The 25,518-nt window shown below is 34.7% G+C and overlaps 1 protein-coding gene across 4 annotated transcripts in view; it reads left to right on the top strand.

Moving 5' to 3' along the window:
• LOC120636311 overlaps positions 1–25,518 on the top strand; it is a 59,177-nt gene that overhangs the window by 16,315 nt on the left and 17,344 nt on the right. For all 4 annotated transcript variants that reach the window (XR_005659367.1, XR_005659365.1, XR_005659366.1 and 1 more), the window contains 12 exons: positions 3,770–3,884; positions 7,454–7,627; positions 11,907–12,087; positions 12,415–12,539; positions 12,619–12,797; positions 13,720–13,881; positions 14,127–14,269; positions 14,546–14,926; positions 15,133–20,688; positions 20,995–21,741; positions 21,853–22,476; positions 24,832–25,053. Coding sequence is in view for 1 of the 4 variants with exons in the window: in XM_039907737.1 (XP_039763671.1) it covers positions 3,770–3,884; positions 7,454–7,627; positions 11,907–12,087; positions 12,415–12,539; positions 12,619–12,797; positions 13,720–13,881; positions 14,127–14,269; positions 14,546–14,926; positions 15,133–20,688; positions 20,995–21,741; positions 21,853–22,476; positions 24,832–25,053 (8,609 nt within the window). In the remaining 3 variants the exon portion in view is untranslated. The remainder of the gene's footprint in view (positions 1–3,769; positions 3,885–7,453; positions 7,628–11,906; positions 12,088–12,414; positions 12,540–12,618; positions 12,798–13,719; positions 13,882–14,126; positions 14,270–14,545; positions 14,927–15,132; positions 20,689–20,994; positions 21,742–21,852; positions 22,477–24,831; positions 25,054–25,518) is intronic.

The raw sequence follows: 25,518 nt of genomic DNA, 5'->3' as shown, positions 1-25,518 counted from the left end.
TTATAATTTACTAGCTGTTGCCCGCGACTTCATCTGCGTTTGATTTCGATTTTGATGTGGCATTCAATTTAGTTGTAGTTCTAAAAAAATTTAAAGTATTCTGTATCACTAAGCCTTAAATGAGGGGTTTGCTGCTGTCCGCTGAGGAGTTCTGTCCTCTATCTCCAACCACATTCATCAGATCTACACAAAGTTTGGGCAAAATTAAACACATATTATAACCTCTATAGTACAAAAATAATTATTTAAATCGGTTATAATTTGTCGGAGCTATGGTGTAAAATCGTCAAACACTTTCATCCCCTCTCCCAAAGGAACCGAGCTTAATGTCGGGATGAAAAGTATTCTATATTACTTCTAACACTTCCAAGAATATGTTTACAAAGTTTCTTCAGGATCGGTTAAGTAGTTTTTGCGTGAAAGCGTAACAAACAAACTTACATTGACATTTATAATATTAAGTAGGGATAGGGAAGTAGGGATAGGGATAGGGATACATTTTCGGAAATTTATAATTTATTGTTTTTTCTCTGGTCTGGTCTGGTGGGAGGCTTCAGCCGTGGCTAGTTACCACCCTACCGACAGAGACGTGCCGCTAAGCAATTTAACGTTCCGCTGCGATGTCGCGAAACCGATTAGGTGTACCTATAGTGATAGGTTTATTAAATCTAACTTCTATACACCTAACAGCTTAGCCCTTTACCATCTTGACGGCCGACTGGCGCAGTGGGCAGCGACCCTGCTTTCTGAGTCCTAGGCCGTGGGTTCGATTCCCACAACCGAAAAATGTTTGAGTGATGAACATAATTGTTTTTCAGTGTCTGGGTGTTTCTGTATATTATAAGTATTTATATGTATTATATTCATAAAAATATTCAACAGCTATTTCAGTACCCATAAAACAAGCTACGCTTACTTTGGGGCTAGATGGCGATGTGTGTATTGTCGTAGTATATTTATTTATTTATTTATTTATTATCTTAGGCTGCATCATACTGAGTGGCGTGCATAGAGGGTATGCACAGGGTATGCAGATGATATAAAATGAAGAAAGCTCCTGTACGAGTTATAAAAAAACTTAAGGATAGGCATTGTAAGAGTTATAAAGCTAGGCTAATACTCTTAAGTATATATTATAGCTCGTACTGGAGATTTTCTTCATTTTATATCATCAGCATACCTTGTGCATACCCTGTATGCACGCCACTGATCGTACTTAGCAGCAGGTGACATTGCAGTCAAGTTCTAACTTGTAATCGAATTAAAAAAACCTTATTTCCCTTGTAATGCAAATACAGAACTTATGTATGGAATATAGGTACCAAATTACGTCTGTCAGATTTTATATGTAGGTTTTGCACTGCTAGTCTAATTATCGGTATGTTCAACTGAGGATTACGAGGTCCTGAATTATATTCCTGGCTCTTAATAATACAGTGAAGTTTATATGAAACAACATGCGATTTATCAATCTCTTAATACCTACTTATACAATTTTTTTATTATTAATTATAAATTAAAGATGATTTATTGAATGAGTAAGTAATAGTATTATTTTTACTAAAAAAATACTATTACTTACTGTATTATTTTGTTGAGAGTGTTTTTATAATCTTAAACGTACGAAGTGTTGCATTGCATTAATGTAGGTCAAATACCACAGAATTTAGAGCATACAGAAACCGTGTACACGACTGATATTGAAGCATAAAAAACCACTCCACTTTAGTTGTGTTTCTCGAACGAACAATTAGTCATTCCTTTCAATTTAGCAGTTGACAGTTATTATTTTACCTCTAATGTCCTGAACATTTAATGAAGAAAAATGGGAAAAGTTTGTGAGCTAGCATCATTCATGTCCGTGCAGTGTAATGTACACGGGGCGTTTTAACTGTTTCTGGACACAATGCACTAATTATTGAACTAGGGTTCTGGTCTTTTGTGTCAAATAGTTAGGAAATACTAGAAACGCCTTCAAAATGTTGGTACCTACCTACTGCGTCCTTTAAACCCAGTTTAATGGCGTTATTGTGTTACATTACAGGTTATGAAGACAAGGTAAATCGTAACTTAATATGTGTTCCTACTAACAACTTCTGCCTTTTGTCTAAAGCGTAAGCGTTAGAAGTACAACGCATGGTTTGGTAGATACTTACTTGACTACCTTCGCCGTTTCGGCTTTATCGTTCATAGCTACTATAAATAAATTTTTTCTAAGAATAGAAGCAAAGTTTTTCGACGGTAATTCTTTGTTTCCAATTTAACATTGCAGCTAATATAAGGAAGTGAATTCTTTTAATTTGCAAATACCAATACGTTTGAGATAACAAAGTCATAGGCCGTTGAAACAATAATGTGGCAAAACGAAAATTTGTTTAAACTATCACAACTTCTAATTAGTGAGGTAAATTGAAATCCTAGCATACAAAATTTCCTAAGCGAAGAAAATGTATGGCTTCTTAATTATCTTTTCCGCTTCCTCATCGTCGTGAAACCAACTTGTTTCACCAGCGGCACGTGACGAAATATTTATTCCTCGTCGTACCACTCAGTCCGGATGAAGCTGATATTCATTTCGCTTTAGATATAAAACTACAATATTATATTTAATAAATAGAAATTGTCTCAAAATAAAACTTTGGTGTAAATCAAAATACATAATCAAAAAGATACTGGCGTTCGCTTTTAGTTAGGAAACCACATATCGACTAAAGGCTCATACCATCACATACCATTTGTCACCTATTATTTATTACTTCACTGTTTGAGGCTGATTGTAAGTTTTGACTTTATTGTTGTCATTAGGAACCGCTGGTATAGCTCACTGAGCTACCGTCACCCGACGCCACAGACGTCGGCAAACATGGGCGACTTTGAAAACGCCGTAGGCGACTTCCACTTGGAGGCGTTGCGATATCGTCGAGCCCTGGGGCTCAACTTCTGGCAACCTTTACGCTGACTTCCATTTCCCAAATGAAGCTGCTACAACCTTTGTTCTTATCAGTTACAATCCATCCGAATAAGTGTGTATACATGGACCATTCTGTCGCCTTGCAATTCGTGGTTTGTAACGGATGTCCGTGTTTTGCCATTACGGAGATTGCATGCCATCTAGCGCGTTTTAACTGCCAAGTATACAATTGCGTTAGTAGTGAAAAATCTACCGAGCTACGAGCTTAATTTACTGGCCCAAGTTACTATGAAGAGCAAGTTACATGCACAAGTTACGAAGAATCGCCTGTGAATAGGGCTCTATGACCCTGCACCATAGGTAAAACCAGGTGACCAGTAATAGGTAGATATACGAGTACATTACCTGACAACATGTTTATTCTCGAAGATGCCGCCCAATTAGTTCAAAGATTTTATTCAAAAGAAGAGAAGGGCGTACTTATGATGCCTGGATAATGAACATACTCTTCAAAGAAAAATTTTCTAAAGGTTTCTAAACGAGGAAAAGCGTGGGCATGGGGTTCTCATTAGGTAGGCTTAAAGATACAACAACAGAAATTGCGACACGAATATCACAATAAACGTTTTTACAACGGATATTTATCCGATAAGTATATATATTTTTTATATCAGTTTCATTATCAGTTTATATCAGTTACGTTTGCCCTCTACTTTGCCCATCATTATGAGCTGGAGCTGTTGATATCGCTCATATCTCAGAACGTGGCCCAGATATATCTTCAACAAGAACACACACTTAACGGGGATAAGTGCGAGAAGACGAAGAAAGTACAATAATATTATGATTTTTCATTAGGAGTCGCGCGGGAGCGAAGTTAGATGACCGCTTCAAGCCGTCCGACGATGCAGGCGGCGTCCGCCTCACCATCTCCACTGCAAGTTCTGGAGATAGCGGCGTGTACACCCTGCAAGTGAGTTATTTTAATTTTTTTTTCTCCACTACAGGTCAGTCCTTGACTGCAGTCGGCGGTAAGTGATGATCCAGACTAAGTTAGTAGCGGGCTAACCTGTTAGGAGTTACACACCCCTAATCGGTTTCTACTTCGCATAGTATCGGAATGATAATCGCTTAGCGATACGTCTATTTCGGTGGGCCGATAAGTAGCCATAGCCAAGGCTAGACTAAAGGATATTTAGAAATTAAATATTAGTAACCTTTCCCTGTCTAGGATCGAACCAAGGACTACAACTATCACGCGAAGTCATCGCAGTTAGTTAGGACTTGAATCGATATTTAGGTAAGTAAAATTTGTAAAATCGTTTTGCATTTGGTACCTACCCCAATCACTGAGTTTTTAACCCATAGAAACCGCGGGTACATAAATTAATCTATTTTTAGGTGTCAGTTTAATTTTTCATTATATCATGTTAGTACTTGTGAACTTTAAAACAATTTACTCCACACAATTTTCTAAAGGACAAGCTATGACACCGCTGCACAGACTATAAAAATAAAAAAAACCTTGATTGTTGTTAAGTAAAGGCGCGCCTTGCAGTGCACCTCTACACTATATCTATCTATGGCGCCCAGGTTGGGAAGCCCTGCTATAGGAAATCTATAACCATATACCTACGTCAGTAACATAATAAATCAATATAACCTGGCAGTTTCTCTGACCAACCTGCCTGGAGTTGTCAATACCAACGTAGTTTGACCACGATATATATATATATTGACAACTCCAGGAAGATTTTCGAACTACGTTGAAGATGCACAAGTGCACAAGTGTGTGCACAAACACAGGTGCACCCTTAATTCCATTACTCTGATAGTCCGATGGGATGGCAGATCCGAGACGACCGGAAAGACGTGCTCTCTGAGGCACGGAGGTGAATCACCGTTAACCAGTGGCGTGCACTGGGTTTCTTACCAGGGTATGCGTACAGCAGGAATTGCATAAAATGGAAAGAATCCTCCTCTTATAAGGGCTATATATCAATTTTAGGGTATGCAGTGCTTTTTTTCATGTATGAAGTGCACGCCACTGCCGTTAACCAAACTGGTACTAAGCGTTTCTTGGTAGAAAAACCCAAAATAATTCATTGACCCGACACGGTGATCAAACCCCAGACCTCTTGATCTGCAGTCGAGCAGTCTCACCACTAGATCAACAAAGCAGTTGGTAGGTACCTAATAAATCCTTCTAATGGAGCACTCCTTTGCTTTCACTCTTCATTATGACGCACTCTATAATAATTGACCGATGCCCGATTGCCCTTCTCGTAGTGGCTACAGCAGAGAAAATACTTTATTGAAAAGATTAGGTTCTGCTGCAGTAGTATAAAGATTCGCCATGTGACCGACAAGTGATTCGAATAGTTGCCATACAAACATTCATTCTCGGCCCATCGCTTCGCATCGCCTGCGTAGCTCGACTGCTATAAGTCTCGTAGCGAAAGCTTTCAGTGGCGTGCACTTCATACATGCACAAAATCACTGCCTACCCTAAAATTTTTATTTTTATTTTCTTTTCTAACTCGTTTATTCCTCATACACGAGTTAGATAAGAATCCATTTTATGGTTTTTTTTTATACTCTATAGCTTTATGCCTACCCTGTTTTAAAACTCTGTGCACGCCATTACAATAGCCTTGTTAAATAATTAGGCTATCAAAGGAAAGAGTTTTCTTATCCGACAGGTACGAGTAGTTCTAGAATTGCGAGTTCAAACAAACAGAAAAAAAAACTCTTCAGCTTTATATTAGTGCTAGCACCCGCTCCTTTTTCCACATAAAACTTCTTAATATTTTCCCATACAAATAACCTTTCGCTATTCTATAAAATATTATCCTGAAGGTTGTAGCGTAATGTTAAAAATCAGAATGCCTTTCTGAAGAATAAGGCTATCAAATGCAAAAAAATATTTATAACTGACATACCCTGACTTTAGCGCGTTCTACCAAATAAACTAACTATTGTTGGGTATAATAAATTATTATTACCTTATTCGACCAATTACCGTGTGGATTTTTTATAAATAGTGCACGTGTATTTTACTATATTGACCATTATGTCATCCTTACAAATTTTGAAAAATGACGGACTTCGGTATAAACTTTGAATTACCTAAGTATCAGTAAGTACCTAAACCATTCTAATATGGTAGCGCGCTGTTAGTGGTATGGCAGTCATATTAAGCCTATAAGATTTGTAAGCAGCTGCAATGCTGCTTACAAATCTTTTAGAGGTATCTTTTAGAGGTACTGAATGCTTGGTGGCACGTCCATTAAGAGATGAAGCCTGCCATCAGATAAAAAAACCAACAGCAAAAATAACCTTAGGATATAAAAAAATAATAAAATAAATAAGAATCTTTTTTGTGAACTCTACCATTACTCTTATTAGGTACGTCAGTCTTAATGATGATCTCAAAGGCGTGAGAAGTCTAACAATCCGCACTTAGCCTTCGTATTGTCGGATTAATAAAGCCTTTTAATTTTAAGAGAAGACCAGTAATCAGTAGTGGGTCAGTAATCTTAATATATAAAAATCTCCTGTCACGATGTTTGTCCGCGATGGACTCCTAAACTACTTAACCGATTTTAAATTAAATTGGCACACCGTGAGCAGTCTGGTCCAACTTAAGAGATAGGATAGCTTAGATCTTTAATTATAGTCACAATTTTATTTTATTGCAAATTATTTGTCTATAATTAATTGACAGTCACATGTTATATATATACTACTATACTCATTTAAGGCTTAGCGATACTGAATACTTTAAAAACAAAATCAAACGCAGACGAAGTCGCGGGCAACAGCTAGTTGATTTATAATTATGATCATGACTCGAGCCAGCAGACCTCTGGTTTTGGGACCGCCCGATTTCTCACCTAAGCTATTATAACCTTGTAGATGGTAGCGAAATTTATCTTCCTATTCTAATGATATTGTTTTCATTGCTAGAAAGCGCGGATAAACATTTATATCCCTCGAAACGCCTTGCATGCGAAATTTCATGAAAATTTGTGTAACCGTTTCCTAGATTCAAATTATATAATAAACTAGCTGTTGCCCGCGACTTCGTCTGCGTTTGATATTGTTTTTAAAGTATTCAGTATCGCTAACCCTCAAATGAGTATAGTAGTATATATATAACATGTGACTGTCAATTAATTATAGACAAATAATTTGCAATAAAATAAAATTGCGACTAAAATTAAAGATCTAAGCTATCCTATCTCTTAAGTTGGATCAGACTGCTCACGGTGTGTCAATTTAATTTAAAATCGGTTAAGTTGTTTAGGAGTCCATCGCGGACAAACATCGTGACAGGAGATTTATATATATTAAGATATATTATGTATTTTATACAAACATATGTAATATACAAGAATTTCTCGTTTAAAGGTAATAATTATAGATGGGTAGATCTATTTTTGTTTATTAATTATATAATAAAGGAAAAAAACTTTCGTATCGGGTCTGGGTTTTACTTCAATTTAATTACATATATTAATTACACATTTCTTTAATTAGGCTAGCAATGCTGCCGGTAAGGATACGACCCGGGTACGGCTCGAAATTACCCCGGACGAAAAGCCGACTGGTGATGATCCGCCAACATTTCTTCGACGACTGCAGGACTTGACCGTGAAGGTTGGAACGCGGACAAGGTTTCTAGTGGAAATAGTCAGCTCTACAGAATGCAGGGTAAGACCTAATCTATTACTCTTGTGAATACATTAATATCTCTTGAACGATATCGTAATTGTAGCTACTTAGTATAAATAAACTTTTTATTTATTATTTAGAAATTAGCATAAAACACACAATACCTAAAATGTACCTTTTTTATCCTTGTAGTTTTATTCTTTCACTACAAGCACTTGACTACAATCTAATGTGGTGGTAAGCGATGACGCAGGAGTGTTAGGGAATGGCAGTTGTGTTAAACACCCATACCCGCAATCGGTTTCTACTGGGATCGTACTGAAAAGCAGAATCGCTGGTACCGGCTATGTCGGTAGGATGGTAATACGCCACGGCCAAGCCTTTATAAACTGTCAAAGCGAAGGGATCGAACCTGTAACCTCCCATTAGTAAGACAACGTCGTAAGGTCGTAATTTTTTTTACCATGTATTACATAAAATCTCCTTACCACAAAAATATTCTGCAAGTGCCAAATCATGTAATAATAATTACTATGAAAAACCTCCATTTTGCATTACCAAAGCATTTTCTCCTCGAGAGCACGCGGTCTTAGGGTTTCTTTCCGGGTTGGGCCACGAATTGTTTTGTATTGGGAATGAATCAGAAAGAAAAAATCTTAGCGGTTGCTCCAAACCTCGCCTGAAAGAGTGAATGCCCGGTTATTACTTACATATTTTGGTAGTAATCGTCAACCCGTGATGGAGCAGAGTAGTGGGCCTACGGTGTGAACCCTATATCCTATAAGAGAGAAAAAAAGGGGCCAAGCAGTGGGACGTCAATAGTCTAGTGATGATAAACACGTTAAACTAAAAATATTCTCTATTACTGCGAACTCAAACTAAGTAAATGGACAAAACCCTCCTGAAAAATGAACGCGACCTTGAATATCCCAAGAATTCGTGCCTACATAGTACGTCACACCTAGTGACATAATTTCTCTATTTTAAATCTTCACGTCCGTTCCTGTATTTATAATGTGTTATGACTTTATGAGTATTTCAACGACCACATTTTTCTTTATTACAATTTAACAAAAGATTTATGAGTGATTTTAGAAAACATAAACATGGAATTTATACTGAACTGCTTATGTTAGAACTATCTAACGAACTATCGAAACAATAACATAGAAGGCATGTCTGTTTCATAATTAGTTATCTGTGAAGTTCAAGACAAAAAATGTCCTGTGATTTAACTACTGATTTTACTTAAATAGATAATAATAAAACAATATCTGTAAACATATCATTGCTTTCTAACGGGCATGATTATCGTCGAGCGCTGGACTATCGTCAATAAAAAAAAAAAACGAAACTTCTCTTATTTTTTATTTTTTTTGTACCGAATAGGCTCGGAAACTACTGGACCGATTTTAACAATTTCTTTACCAACAGAAAATTAAGTTATCTACAAGTAACATAGGCTATAATTCATTTAAAAAGAATAGAGATCCTTAAGAAAATTGCAATAATGTAACCCTCAGTTGGGGTAACTTTTGCCTATAAAATACGTGATGATAAATAAAAGTTATATACTACATGATTGCATTATTTCGGTAATAACCTACAAAAAGTATTTATACTTATAACAATAGCAATCACAATAATAACAATTCAGCTTTTTGTTCAAATATTTAAATTAAGCGTTACTACCGAGCAAAAAAAATAGATGTCAAAAAAGTAGTTATGTAAATAAGGATATTTATGGAGCAATAAAATACTTTTTAATTCAATGCGAACATTAAATTTCAAAGTTATCACGAGGTATTAAAATGCAATACGTGTTTGCTTGTTCACAACAAGCGAAAGTTCCGACCAATCTGGAAGAAAATTAGCTCAGAAATAGATTATGTTTTGAAATAGTTTTTTATCCCGGGAAAACTGACGATTCACGCGGGAAAAAACCGTAATTAAAGTGATAAGATTGGATAGTTCGTTTTTGAAAAAAATTGACATGGTTGTTATCCAATACCACGTGTGTCGATGCCACAACTGCATCACACGTCTAGGCAACCTCGTCAATGGTGCTTGCGGCTGCTACCAGTGCCCAGCAGGCCAAGAGGCGCAAATATGAATTGATAGCAGTTTTAGTTTTGTGCCTTTTGGAGTCGAAACGGAACTCGGAGGCTCGAGCTCTTTTTAAAGAATTGTCAAAAGTGTTATCAAGTCTACCAGTAGGTAATCCTGGAGCTGGCCTCCTTGGTCAAAGAATTAGTTTGGCCATGCAAAGCGGCAATGCTGCTAGCATCTTATGTACTATATATATAATACTTCGCTGCGGTGGGTTCGAAAGATTTAGATTCTATTTACTTTTATTTTTGCATATAGGTTATTTTAGATAATTTTTGTTTACATATATAATCTAATATAATGTTAAAAAAATATCATGAATCAATTTCAATAATTAACATAGACATTTTTAAATATCAGTGATAAAAACGTTTCAGCCTGATATCATTGTATTTTGTAAACTAAGTTAAAAGAAAAAATATTCCATAATACCCTGTCTTTATGGAAAGTCATACAGAAATACTGCGTTATACAAATAAATATACCACCCTCTATTTGTTTGAAATAGATATCAGGGAAACCATATCTCTATCACATATAAATAAGCCACTATATCGCATTTTATGCAGAACAACTATTATTTTTAAGCATAACATAGATCCTTACAAAAAACAGCCAATTCGTTATAAGAAAAATCTAAGCTAGGTACTCGTAGATAAACGTTGCCCTTTACATCATGTTTTTACTTGTTTGGTCCCATAGAGCAGAAGTTGAATGAAAAGATTATATTACGAAACGTATGGGAGCTGTCTCTTAGCCCTTAAGGAATAATCTGTGTTTTCAAAATAACATTACGTACCTACGTTACGACCTTTATTTGCGTTAGATAGTTGTATTGAGAAAGGTTGTAGGACTACTAGAACAAAGCTGCAACCCATTAGCTAGGTTGCATACGGGGATCATAATGCGGGCATAACCGCCAGGCATAGTTAAATACTCAAAAGAAGGTTGAAAACCCTTCAATTGAAACAGACTTGCAAGTACTCGTATCGTATGCCAGAGTTTAAGAGGAGATGCGTAATAGGTAAACTAAAATAGATTTGATTGATTGTAAATAGAGTTTTGTAGATCTTATTATGAGCAAATATCAAATTAATCGTGTTTAGCGCAGTAGCTCTTACAGCGCTTTTTTTTATTTATTTTTTACACAATATAAAATTATTAATAGTTAGTAGGTAACTTTTAGCTACATCCCAAAAACTTATGTGTAAGTAGTAAAATACAATCCAATTGTTCACTGACTATCTACTACTGTCTCTCCCGTTCAAATTTTGAATATACAAATCCCCGCGTTACATCCCTATCGTGATATTTTTTACGTCGTCGTTCCTCTAAATTTGGTCTATTAAATGCATAAAAGATTTCTCGAGTACGTTACGGACTAATAGTTTCCGATATTAGCAAGTGCAGTCACTTGAATTTATTTTTACATAGTATATAATACATATGCACACAACTATATAATGTTGTACGCTATAATAAAAACGAAATTATGTCAATTAAAAGAAAACGTCACATACAATTTTCGTTAAATTACTCGTATGTTGATAAACAAGTAACTGCCGAAATCTTGTTGCTTTTGCGTCTACTGACTTTCTGCGAATTTATTCTGCGAAGATAAATTGTCTGGGCGAGCGTTTATATCGAAGAACTGATAGACAAAGGGGTTCCAAGGTGCTGTAATGGTGACCTTGCATGGGTAAACGTATCATTGGTAGACCCTTTATTGGGTGGGCATTTGATATCAAAGTATTCTTGCCGAGATGCACTGTGTTAATGTTGTAACTATGGTTCTATGGATCTCCTCATTTTTGTTTTGATCACGTGGAGATACTCTGAGCATATCACTCGATCATCCGCTGGTCATCTTTGCGACGCGTTGAGCTATGCATGTAATTGTGGTCTTTCTATTTTTCTCCTTATTTTTGTTTTGATCACGTGGAGATACTCAGACTAGTTATAGTATTTATGGGATACACGGTGTAAAATATTGATTGCATAATCTCTGTTTATCCTGTTATCCTAAAACAATCAACGTTCGAATACAAAGCGGGGCTCCTCGTTCAGACTAAAATGGCAGGGTACATACCCTAGCGTATTGTTAGAATTTAACGTTATGGAGAATTTTCAAGCATGTAGGTTTCCTCACGATGTTTTCCTCTACAGTTAAAGCATGTGATATTTATCCAATAATTACTTTCTATTACAGGTGACTTGGTACCGCAACGAGCGTCGGCTACTAGAAGCAGAACGGATTGCGTTGGTTCGCGACGGTAACTTCTGGTGCGCAGACATCTCGGCCGTCAGTGTAGACGACTCCGGACGATGGACGTGCACTGCGGAAAACGTCGGTGGCCGAGCTAGCTGCTCTGCACATCTTAATGTTTTAGGTCAGATTTACATTTAATCTACTCCTTTAGACCTTTTAATGAACATAGGCCCAGATATTCGTCCGATTACCTAATACGACCTTGGATTTAGCACTTTAGTATTTGAGAAGCGCCCTATACATTTCCTTTAAAACCCTCACGATCAGATTATCTCAAGACGTAGGAATCAACAAACCTATAACCTCAGCATACTACGGGTCCGCTGAGATTATAGGATCTCTATGGTTACAACTCGAAACTCGAACACTTAATCTTATTTAGGATAATAACAGAATTTTATAACCTCCAAGGCTATCCATATTTACAGATTCGATTGTATTGTTTCAGTTCCTAAAGCATATAAACGTCCCGAATTTGTAGAAGAACTTCGGGCTTTATTAACTGAACAGGGCACAGTGTCGCTCGAATGTAAAGTGGTGGGGGTTCCTACACCAGTACTTCGTTGGTTTAAGGTAATAAAAAGCAGTAATTTACTAAAAAGGATTTAAAAAGTCGCCCGTTGAATTGCCGATTTAAACTTTACTGTTACAGGATAGTCGAGAGATCAAAGCTGGTGATGTTTTTGCTTTAACTGCTAACGCCGAAGACCCGACGTCACTTGGGACATACACTTGTGAAGCTGTGAACTGTATGGGTAGAGCATATTCCTCATCAAAAGTACATGTCATCGGCCGCGCCAGTAGAGAGGGCTCTGCACGGCCTGCTTCTGGGTAATCGTATAAATTAGTTAGTGGGCTAAGGCCCTTCTAAGTTTGTTGTGGGTTTCTACTTAGACCAAGTCGCATTTTTTACTCGTGTAGATTACACCTTACTATAGATATTGTAGGTACGATTACGATTACAAATGTAGTTAGTACCGTCATCCCATTACTATTCACACATTTTGTATGTACACATCAAAGGTGCCTTCAACGGGCTTATTTAAATAAAGAAGACAGTTAGTTAATTTGGTGTACATGAGTGATCTACCAGACCCATGTCTGTGACACTTGTGACATAGTAATTGTGGCACATTTGTTTGCAGATGTATCATTTGCAATCTGTAAGAGACATACAATTAAGAAAAGTTATGACGTCTGAGTCAGGGTTGCAATTTTAAGCTATTTTTATATGAAATAAACTCGCAACATTCTGAAATTAGAAGCAAATATTGAAATTTAGTATCACCTACCTACTTTTGCCGTTGGTGCCCTAGTAACCCCTTCAAAGTCAAGTGTATATAAAGCTTATATAAATATACTTATAGGTAATTAATATTATTAATGCGAAAGTGTGTTTCGGTGTAAAGTTAGTTCTTGTTCAACAACCTAAGTAAGCAACCAATCAACTTGATTTTTGGTACAGAAATAGGTTCAAGGGACGGAGAGTAGCCTATCCCTGGAAAACAGACGGCTCCCAAAGGATTTGAGAAAAACTGCAATAAAAGTGTATGTAGGACGAGAGCTAGTAAATATATAAGGCTTCCATATGTTTGTGTTCGCAAAACTGAAAAGATCGACTTGGAAATTTTGGATTTCTATCATATTATGAAGGAACGATTTTATTAACCTTATTTGTATTAAGAAGGTTTTAATTAATTAAAATAAGATAAATTATAAAGATCTTAAATGGTATGTATGGTGATAATTTTAGGGGCGTTGCACTCGAGCCACCTCCGATTTTTACTAAAGAGTTAGAGGATCAATTTGTAAGGATCTGCGAGCCTCTGACCCTAAGCTGTCACATCGTCGTACCACCGTGGCCACGGAGCATCGTCTGGTACAACAAAGAAGGGAAAATTGAATCAAGTGATAAGTAAGTTGAGGTTCTATATTCTTAAACCGCGTGCGGATTGACTTAATTCTAAAGTAAAGAAAAAATAAAGCCATCCTCGGTATTGGTAGATTCGCCACTAGGTGGACAGACTAAACGAGTTGCAATTGGTCGTTAGACATTGCTATTGTGCTATTGTGGAGATGGGAAATTCCCTCAAAAGACCTATGACAAAAGTCGAAGGCGTCTATTTGTTGATATCAAGATGATTATTGATGTGTTTTCAGATATCGTGTTCTAGAAGATGGTGTAGGGGGTTACTTATTAGAAATTCCGTCAGCAGAGTGGCAAGATGAGGGTGAATGGAAATGTGTAGCTACGAGTTCTGGAGGCAGAATCGGCATTTCGACTTGCTATGTATCTATGGATGGTAACATTTTTTAGTCATCCTAAACTTTATTAAATAATGTTTTTTTTTATGGAAGCTTAGTGGAAGGTGGTAGAAAAATTAAAATCACGTAAGCAGATATGTATATATATCTATATTGAACAATTGAATTTTATGGAACCAAATTGATGTCAATTTGGTTAAAAAAAAAACTATCCTAGGATGCCAAGCTTCCATCTAGATTAACTAATACCATAGTTTCATCAAAATAAATGTACAGTATTAATATTATTCTTTAATTTAAATGTTAATTTTTAGTGCCGAAGAACTACCGCAAACCACGTTTTATGGAAAATCTGCAAGCTGTTTTAACTGAAGAAGGACTTGTGTCGTTTGAATGCAAAGTAGTCGGGTTTCCCACGCCAGTACTTAGCTGGTTCAAGGATGGTCAGGAGTTAAAGCCTGGAGATGTATATCAACTCACGGGGACAAATTCATTAGGTTCTTATTGCTGTATTGCAAGAAACTGCATGGGACATGCGAGCAGCTCTGCAGAACTAACAGTAGAAGATATTCAGAATCAGCTAAATGAGGAGGAAAAGTTACAATTATTTTCAAAAAATCAAGCCCCTAAATTCTTGCAAGGCCTTAAGAGTGTTGAAGCGAAAATAGATGAACCATTCCGTTTTACTATTAAAGGTTATTTAAATTATTATTTATATAATATTTTTAAATTTTTAAGTCGAACAAAAAGCTATAAATTTTAGCTCAGTGATATTTTTTCTTAAATTAAAATGATACATTATTAGGTTATATGTAAATTAACGTAGATAACAGTTGAAAGTTGATGATTACAAAGTACACTGTATAACCATTATGGCCCTAATCAATATTTTTTGTCGCAGTTGCCATTCCACCAGAACCTACAGTATTATGGTATCGTGACGATCAACCGGTCGATGAAACGTCTCGTTGTCACCATGGAAAAGAAGAACGTGGCGTTTTCTTTATAGATATTCAAAGCTTGGAATTTATGGACCAAGCAGAGTGGAAGTGCGTGGCTATGAATGACTTTGGGCACAGTATAACTTCTTGTTTCTTAAAGCTTATAATACCAAGACATTATAAAAAGCCGCGGTTTTTAGAAAATCTCCAGGCTATTTTATCAGATGAGGGTGCTGTGAATTTGGAGTGCAAAGTTATTGGTGTTCCGCAACCAGTTCTTAAATGGTATAAAGATGGCGAAGAGCTAAAACCTGGTGATATACACAGAATAATATCTGGTCAAGATGGAACTTGTTGTCTCGGTACATACACATGTGAAGCTCAAAATTGTATGGGTATAGCAGCTAGCTCTGCATCTTTGCTTGGATTTGAAGATTCTATAAAAGCAAAAAGCAAGAAAAACGCCGATGAACAGACGTTACAAAGAAATTTGTCACTTAGCACTATTCACGAAGAAAGAACTTCGCAGATGTACGACACACCTGTTGGAGATATTACTTTGGATGACAAAGGTGAAATTACATATTCATTTGATGGAAAAGAAGTGTCTGTTTCCCTGTATGAAACGCCAGATTTAACGGAAGAAGAAGCTTTACAGATAGTTGAGATGTATGCGGATCAATTATCAGAAAATGTCACTGAGCATAATGTTGTAGAACTTCCTCCATTGCGGTTTGTTAAAGAAACTTCAACTTCTGGTAATTTATTAATGGAAGCGATAATTATTGACGTTTCTCCAGAATACTTCACCTCTCCAGAAGAAGATTTAAGAACCGAAGCTGATATTGAAGATATTTCTATTGCTGACGAAAATTGTCCACCACAGTTATCTCAAGACCAGGAAATGGATGGAGCAGAAGACTACTTAGAAAAAACTATGGCATTATTGTCAGATGAAAAGGCTATTTTTCCTAAAAAGACGGACAGAAAAAAATCTGATTCGCAAAAAAGTGTAGATGATTACTTTAGTTTATCCAGAGATCAATCACTTTCGGAAGAAAAAAAAGATGATGATACTCAAGGCCTATCGGAAAGTGACTTACAAAGTTTTGCAAGTGCTCGAAGTTCTGGAAAACCAAAGTCAAAATCTTCTAAACCTTCGATTGATGACGGTCAAGAGTCATCAGATCTAACAAAAACAGTTCTGCTGAAAGAAGATTTACAGATATTGAATAAACAAAATGAATTAGATTCAATAATGAAAAATAAACGAGAGCGGCGGAGTCGAAGTTCTCGGAGATCTAGCTCTGGTAGCGAAAAATCTTTAAGCAAAATGAAAGAAGAAGCTTTAGTAACTAATTTAGAAAATAATTTGGTTTTAACTAATTTAGATCAACAAAGTACCGAGGAAAATATAAACAACATCTGTTTGTCTTTAGCTAAATTGATAAATGATGTACAAGTGATTGAAAGAGATATAATACTTAAATCTGAACTTATGTCCACTGCCGCTACAGCATCTCGAAGTCTAGAAATCATAAATAGTATCATCGTCCCACTGTCGGAAATACATAGTATTGCAGAAGCCATGAAAGAAACAGTAAGCGATTCACTTGAAGTGACAACTTCTTTATTTAATAAACTTCCTCAATCTTTGAGTAACCTTTATCAAAGTTTAACAATTGTAGAAAAGTGTATAGATGTAGAAAGTGAAAATAAAACGTTAGTTAAAAAGACATGTACAAGTATAATTGAAAAATGTGGTGATGATCTTAATAATTTAGTAGGAGAAATAAATTCATTAGTTAACAAAGGTTTTCAATTTCTGGGAGACATATGTGTTGCTTCTATCCAAAGGACTACGAACGACTTAAATAAAACTGTTACGTGTTCGCTTGCTGAAATCAGAGAAAGTAAAAAACTTTCAGATAGAATAGACGCGAACCTTGATATCACGACCCCAGAGTTAAAACACTTACAAAAAACTCAGAAGGCTGTATATGAATTAAGAAATTCTCTGAAGTCACTATTACATATCGCTAAAGAGGTAAATATATCTAGCTTCGTAACTGCAGATCATATAACTAACAGTCAAATTATTCTTAATGATATGTCAACACCTATTCAAGACTTACAGAGTGCTTTGGAGCAAATAGAGGCTCTTTCAGTAACAGAAACTCAATTTGATATACAAAAATATAACACTGAAATCATAGAAACCGTAATGGAACCTGTAATAAAGTTAAGAACGTCATTTGAACAACTTTCCGTAGAAGCTGGAACAATGGAAAAAGTTGATGTATTGAATGAAGTTTTATATGACATAAAACACAACATTAATGAAATTTCGGCTCATTTAGATATATTTGAAACGAAAATAGGTTCATTTAATATACTACAAAGTGAAAACAAACTAGAAGCTCTACAAAAAATGGCTCAAATTTTGATCAATTTAGAAAATAATTTGGCGATACTGGAGATAATACCATGTTTAAAAATACACATGGCCGACTTTCATAAAAATTTAACTAAAGTACTAGAACACGTTATAGAAAGTAATGATGCTCAAAAATATTTTGCTTTTTTGGAAATCTGCGATTCTGTTAATAGAATTAATGTTCTTATAAAAAATGTGGATTCCAAGGATAGTCTAGCACTTGCTGGTATTATTAATAACCTTAAAACAGTCCAAGCAAATATTGAGCAAAATGAATTTACACCAGAACTTAACTTATCTATTCTATCTAATGTAACGGACTTATTGATTAATATACAGGAAACTATTAATCAAGCAGATATATCAACTTATAGTATGAATTCGGAAAATGTAGAAGATCTGTCTATAAGAGGTTTTGAAGAAGAGAAATTAAATATTGTGTTAGAACAGATAGAAAAAGCTATTACTACTATAAGTAATGTAATATCCTTAGAAACTACAAATAATTTAGTGATAAAAAAAACTTTAAACCAAATAGTTCCTACACTAGGAGAACTAAAATGCTGTGTTGCTTCATTAAATGTTAATGTGAATGAAAAAGAAGATAATATATCGGACATGAGTAGCTTTGCCTTTACACAAGCCGCTGCTAATCCACTTTGTGAATTAAATCTTAGTATCAGTGTGCTTACCCAGATAATTTGTGAAAAAGCATCAGACGATTGTGAGCACAGTCTTCTAAAGGCAGAACTAGCGACACCATTAGTAGAGCTACGTAATGCATTAGAAATTTTGCAACATGATGTGATATCACAAAATGAAGAAAATGTAAATGATCCCAAAATTAGTAGTAGCGTTGCAAATGCTGTTCAAAGTATTCAAAGTTGCATAGTAGTGATTCAAGAGCAAAATTTGTTAGAAAATGCGGATGAAGTCTCCACGTTAGATGACATTTCTGCAATTAAAACAACTGCAGATATGCTATTCACTGATTATTTGATATCCCCTGAGATACATGAAATAACTGCTGAAATTAACGCTGAAAATACACTATACGCTTCGACTGAATGTTTAAAAGTCTTAAATGACCATATTATAATGTTGCAAAACGATGAATCAATGGCCGTCTTACATGCGTTATCCAAACGAGAAGAAAGCGCATGTATTAAGACGATAGTAGCACGATTAGAAACATTGCATTGTGCTATAGAAGGTATTTTACATCCGATAACATACGAAGAATCACAGAAGCGATCATCTATCCCAAACGCAACTCAATTATTAACGATAATTCAGCCAATACGCGAACTCCTCCAAAGTTTATCAGTAATTGATATAAGTAATATGTCCTCGGAAAGTACATCGTCAATAGATCAGATAAAACTACTGACTCAAAATGTATCAAAATTGGAAATTTATCTAAGAGACTCTCTAGATTTCATTAATGTTTCAGTTGAAACATCCGATGGTATTTTAGAGATATCGACTAAAATAAACACATTGAAAAAATTGTGCGAAGAGTTGAAAAATAATTTAGATGCGGCCGAAAAATATGGGTTCGTTAAATGTCCCGAATTATTATTATTAGATGATAGTGTAAATACCATTTTAAATACAACCAGTTTTCCCCAAGAAATAAATATAACACAAGTAAAACTCAGCTTAGAAGGACTTCAACTGAGTATCGCAATGGCGCAAGACGAAATAATCGGATTTTCAGTTGATAATCCTATAAAGTTACATCATGAAACCAAAATCTTAAAATCAATAGATGACATTGAAAAAACGATTGCTTCGCTGGTACAACTCCGCTTTATAGATATTGGTGAAGTTTCTAACCCTGATAATTATGTTTCAATAGAAGTGGCTAAGGAAGTGCAGCATGAGAAATTAAAGAAGATAGAGAGCGTCGTGGAAATAAATGGAAATCTTACCCAACATTTATCTCATGAAATGCCAAATAAAATTTTCACATTAATAGAAAACTATGTTAAAGCACATAATGATGAAATGATTTTATTGTGTTGTTTATTCAATCAAAGGCTTACTCCTAAACGAATAATTAAAATGTTGCAAATATTCTATGATTTATGCCAAAATTTAAAACAATGCCAGTTACATCAGCAACATTCTCATACATCCGAATGCCTAAATGAATGGATGGTTAACTCAGAAGAGTGCTTAAAACATATTCAATCATTCCTTATCGTTATTTTACAAAGCCATTCTCATTTTCTTTTCGATATACCTATCTCAAATATAAGAACCAATGAATTGTTTTTGCATACAATTTTAGAGACAAATGAAAATGCAAATCTGTTTGATTTCGTGAAATTATTAATAAACACAATCAAATCCATTAAACCTTGTTTTCAAAATATACAAGCTGATGTGCTTAATGAATTGGAATCATATGAAGTTAATTCAGATGCAGAAGATGATACCTATAAAAAATTTAACATTCTTCATGAATATTCCTCTGATAATATCAAGAAAAATAACAATCAAGAGATTGAAGCTATATTTAGAGTCATTGAAAAACATGCTGATTGCAAAAGTGTCAGAGGAGTCACTAAGAAAATAATATTAATAAAATGTATTTCAGATTGTATTAATGTATTAAAATCAACTCTCGAAGGCCGATTGCTCACATCAAACAAAAATGACTTGTTAAAGATTTTGTTAAATTTGTCTGAGGACGTTGAGTGTTTCTATAATAAAATACTAATCGTTGGGAATGAAAATTTAAAATGTATTGAAAAAAGCCATGTTTTAAAGGATTTAGAATGGATTGAACCACAATTGGAAGCAATCAGTCAAGTTAGTAAAAAACTTGAAAAAGGTTTAGAATGTAAAAATCTGTCTTTGGAAAATAATTACAATATATCCTTAGCAAAAGACCTTGTTAATAAAATACATCTAATTGAAAAGTGCTTACAAAGTATAGTTTTTAAGAGCACGGACCAGTCGGAGGATATTAAACTTGACATGAAACCTATTAAGGAAATAAATAGAGTTCTTAGTATCTTGTTATCAAAAGAATTTGTAGTTATAAATGAAGAGAATAGACAGCTTAAGGGTAAGTTAACTGTATTATTTTTAAGAATATGCCATTGTGTTATTAGTTCATTTAATTGTGTAAAGTTCCTTTTTAAAAACCTTTTCTTAGTATTTTAGCCCAAAAATGGTAAAATAAAAAAAAAACTACCATGAAAGATTTTTTTCATAATAAATTCATAATAAATTTTTTTTACTAACTCATTTTTATAACTCAGAAATTAGAAAAGTCTCTCGAGAGATATAAATTTTATAAAAACCCCCATATATTTAAACTCCATAGTCACAATTTGGTATAAATGTTAATATTGTAATCGAAATATTTTAGAGAGGACGGACTCGCTGGTACAACATATGGAGCACTACATCGAAATCATAGAAATTGTGGAAGAGGTATCTGCAGTTTTAAAACTGGATGATTTAAAAAAGTCAGCGAGTATAGCACGAGAACTGCGAGAAAGTGTTGCGTTAGACTCATCTCCTAATGTAATAATATCCGTTCCAGAGCTAAATACTATAGCAGAACAAAAACAAATAGTTCAAAACTTGCAAGAGGCATTAACAGCATTGAATGTCGAAGCTTTTGACTGTGAACAAGAATTTGCACCACCAATCAGTGATGACATACGACAACAAATTGTTAAAGTGGTATCTGATATACAAAATGATTTAGTAGCATTAACTAGCATTTTTGTTGTTCTTGAAAATACAAGAACGTTGGCAAATGTGACACCAACGGACAAAAGTGATCTTATTATAATAAAGGAAGAAAAACCAGGTAATTTTATTGAGAATGAACAATATGTTATAGTTGATTTAGAAGTAAAACAGGAAGATTCAAGCCAAGTCCTTGGTGCTGATATAGACTCTAAGTATGCGGAATCAGAAATTATACAAATAGAACAAAGTCAACCTACATTTGAGGTCTCCACTACTCCATGTCTTGGAGTTAGTGAAGACAACAAGCAATCCGAAAGTGAACTCACTATTCAAGAAGTAGGCAACCAGACTGGAACTGAAAACTTCGTTTTTAAAAATCATGAGGAACCGGTGACAGAAGCAGATACAATAGAAGGTAATTATTATATTAAACAAGTTCAACATAAATACCTACACCCCTGGAAAAATTATTTTCAATATAAAGATGATAGTATAAAACGTTACTAAATAAAAGTATTTCTTTCAGAATCACTTGTACAACATATAAATGAGTATTTATGTGAAGATATTTTAATGGATATTAGAAAAATATTGCCATACGAGAATTTTAATCAGCTCGAACAACTTGCATTGGAGGTCCGTGATAATGCTATTTCAAAATATACGTGCCTCCATCAAGAGTATTTAAAAAAGCAATTGGAGCGAGTATTAAAACTACAACACGCAATGGTAGAAGCTTATGATAAAAATCTTGGCGATGCTCTTGATCAGACTCTTCAAGCCCTGACGGGAAAAGATTCATTGCAAGCCTTAAAATTGGTTTTCCGTAATCTCCTAAAATCCCTTGAAATGTATGTAGTTTTAATAAACACTATACCTAAGACCGAACGTGAATTTGTGGATGATAAAGTTTTCATAGAAGAAACTCCAAAGATTGAAAAAGTAACCAATATTTGTACGGAAAACATTTACGATGCTGAGGATCCATCAATTGCTTCTTTAATTGAAAAACGACAACCGGAAGATCAAAATATTGACAGTGATAATATTAATTTCGAAGTGCAAAGAAATGAAATGAATGTATTGTCTGAGAACATAACTGACATTGTTGTTAAAAATAGCAAAGCAGACATGGAGGAATTAAAGAAAGGTTAGTTCTAGCTATTATGTAACTTTCTGTTTATTTTAATAATCCCAATGAGAAACGCAAATTGTCGTCCTGATATCCTGGATCCTTAATTTGGCCTATTCCAGCTATGCTTAACTTGTTGTTTTGTGGGAGGCTTCTGCCGTGGCTAGTATAAAGCAGTGCTTACCCTATCCTGAGAACGTAATATAAGGCATATCGTTTGAGATTGAAAAATAAAATAAATTTATGGAAAAACAAGAAAGCGCTATCTAGTTAAATAGGCGGCGTAGGCACACATGGAAAATTCATGTGTATTACGCGATTTCCCCATATCTGTGCGAGTCCTTTTTTTCTGAAGAATTTAGCAAGTGTGCGAATCCTGGAAGAACTGATTTCCGAAATTGGAAATCCAAACGTATGATTTATTTTTTAATACAAAATTAATTTGTTTTGTTTGTAATTGTTTTAATCTGCAATGGAATCACAGCAACTTTCATTTTTTTTTTTACTGTTATAAGGTAAATCGATTTTAAACAATTTAAGGTTCGATCATTGTGGCCTACAAATAACTGTTTTTGTTACAAATAAAAATAAACATATTGTTAAATGCAGGCCTATAACTCAGACACGCGATTTAAAGGTGAAATATAAGCAAAATTCAAAATTTTGAAAACTGTCATCCCTATCCCTATAGTCTTTATCGTACGCTCTTCAACGTTATTAGTTCAGTCATTTGAGCTTAAATTAGGTAAGAATCTCGGAATTCGAGATACCCAGCTGTAAATACAAATACTTGTATATTGACACCCTAAAAGTTGTCTCAAAACCTACATAAGCAACTATTAAATTACAAGGTCAAAGGTCACAAAAATCGGTTTATTGCGCTTTTTTTGGAAATTACTGAGTGCAAAGTTTTATTTCGTTTTAAACATTAAGCTGCAACGACTATCATCAAAAACTTCAAGTTGTTAAAATTAAAGAAAACACATGATCTTATGGGGTCTGGCGATAATGGTAATATTTCATATTATTGATGTCATGGCTCCTCATTTAGCCATACTTTTCTATGAATGGGTTGATTTGGGTACTTTCCCAATCCTTATGAGACATAGTAAACTCATTCTTGTATTTAAATCTGGTAATAAAAATTATATAAAGAATTACAGACCTATCTTACCAGCTCCATCAGTAAGATATTTGAAAAAAATATATTAAATCAACTTTTATATCACTTTAATGTAAATAACTTACTACACCCTGAGTAGTGCTTTACTTAAGGTCGTAGCATAACGGATGCATTCGCTAAACTTATAAAACATGTTTATGATGCCTGGGAACGTTCACAGAACGCCTTGGGGTTCAATCTAAAGCACTGCATTGTGTTGATCATAAAACATTGCTTCTTAAGCTACGCCACTATGTTATCAAAAACGTTGCACTACATTTGGCTGCCTCTTATCTCAGCAATAGAACCCAAAGAGTTTGCATAAATGACATAAAATCTCAGAGTTCAAATAAGTCGATGGGTGGACACCCATCTTGTTGGACAACTAGGCTCAAATCTTTGATTTTCGGGTCCTTTTATATTTTTAATGTATATAAATGATCTACCATACCATGTCAGTGGAACATGCGACATTGTATTGTTTATTTAATTATTAAGACCGACTGGAGTAAAGATAACTCTGACAATGTTAACCATTCTATGTGGTCGCAATGGTTTACAGTCAACCACTTACTTTTAAATGTAAAAAAAACAAAGTGTGTCGAATTGATGTTACCAAATGTAAAGTTAATGGATAAAAATATAATGATAAATAGTGAAGCACTATAAATAGAGACCTTCACAGTTTTTCTGGGCATAACCTTGGATAATAAGCTACAGTGGGGTGCCCATAGAAAAATTAGACAGATTACTGTAAGCAGACAGAAAAAATGTAAACAGTTGATGTCGAAAAAGAGCAACTGCTGAGTTTTGTGTCGGCTTCTTGTCGGTAGAATCTGCCTTCAGAACCGGTGGTAGAGTTACTACAAACAAACAGACTTGACGTTTTAAAAGTGCTTATATTAGGCCTGCTTGAAATAAATTAATTTTGAATTTTTGATTAGTTTGGAAGATACAATAAAACAAAATAACACAATACATACATACAATAAAACATTAACATTTACATTCATTTTTTATAAAAATTTTAACAAAGAATTACGGAAAATAAACTACCCCATCCCATCAATTTGATGGTTTCAAAGTGTTTTTTTAAGGAGCGCCTAGTGGCGTACGTTCTATTGCACACTTGGGCACCGCGGTGCCCAGGCCTGGCTTAGCATATGCAGATATCACTAATTTATGTTCGTTTTTAATTTTGATTTATTTAGAAATTGCTTCAATAGTAGACATTGATGAAGAAATGCTTAACCAAGAAAATATATCATTCCCCAAACACGATGAAGAAATTCCTATAAATGTCCATGAGGCTGAATGTGAAATAAAAGATGGTAATAGTTTAACTACAGATACCATATTGATTGATAATGAAGCATCAAATAAAATTGACACGTCTACTTCAGTACTGCATAAAGAAATCCAAGAACGCGCAGGTAAGCTTTAAACTTTGTAACATATATTTCAAAACACCTAAGTCGTCTATTGGATACCTGCTCAATCCAGTTAACTAACTACCTCATACACTATCTGTTGAAATAGTATCGAACTAGCAGATATTTGTGTCTCTTTGTTAGAAAGAATAAACAAATAATTCCCGATAAAACAATATTGCAATTATCAATTGAGATATTGACTATTATTCTATCTCTTGAGTAGGAGTATACCCAACACACAAAAAAAAATTAAAATCTGTTCCGTGGTTTCGGAACTCATCCCGGACCAAAATCATGACGTTGGAATTATAAATAATGGATAAAGTATATAAAAGTAGCTTATAGTCTATCTTTGAGTTTTTGTATAAAAGAAAAATTACTTATAAAGAAAAAAAGTGTACACCTATATACAGTTTTAAACTAGAACCAATTATGGAAAAAAAAGCATACTGTGTGAGGGAGTGC

This window comes from Pararge aegeria, chromosome Z, assembly GCF_905163445.1.
Source record: "Pararge aegeria chromosome Z, ilParAegt1.1, whole genome shotgun sequence".
Classification (NCBI taxonomy): domain Eukaryota; kingdom Metazoa; phylum Arthropoda; class Insecta; order Lepidoptera; family Nymphalidae; genus Pararge; species Pararge aegeria.
Note: the sequence above shows the minus strand (reverse complement) of the source record. Positions and strands in the feature narration are given on the sequence as shown.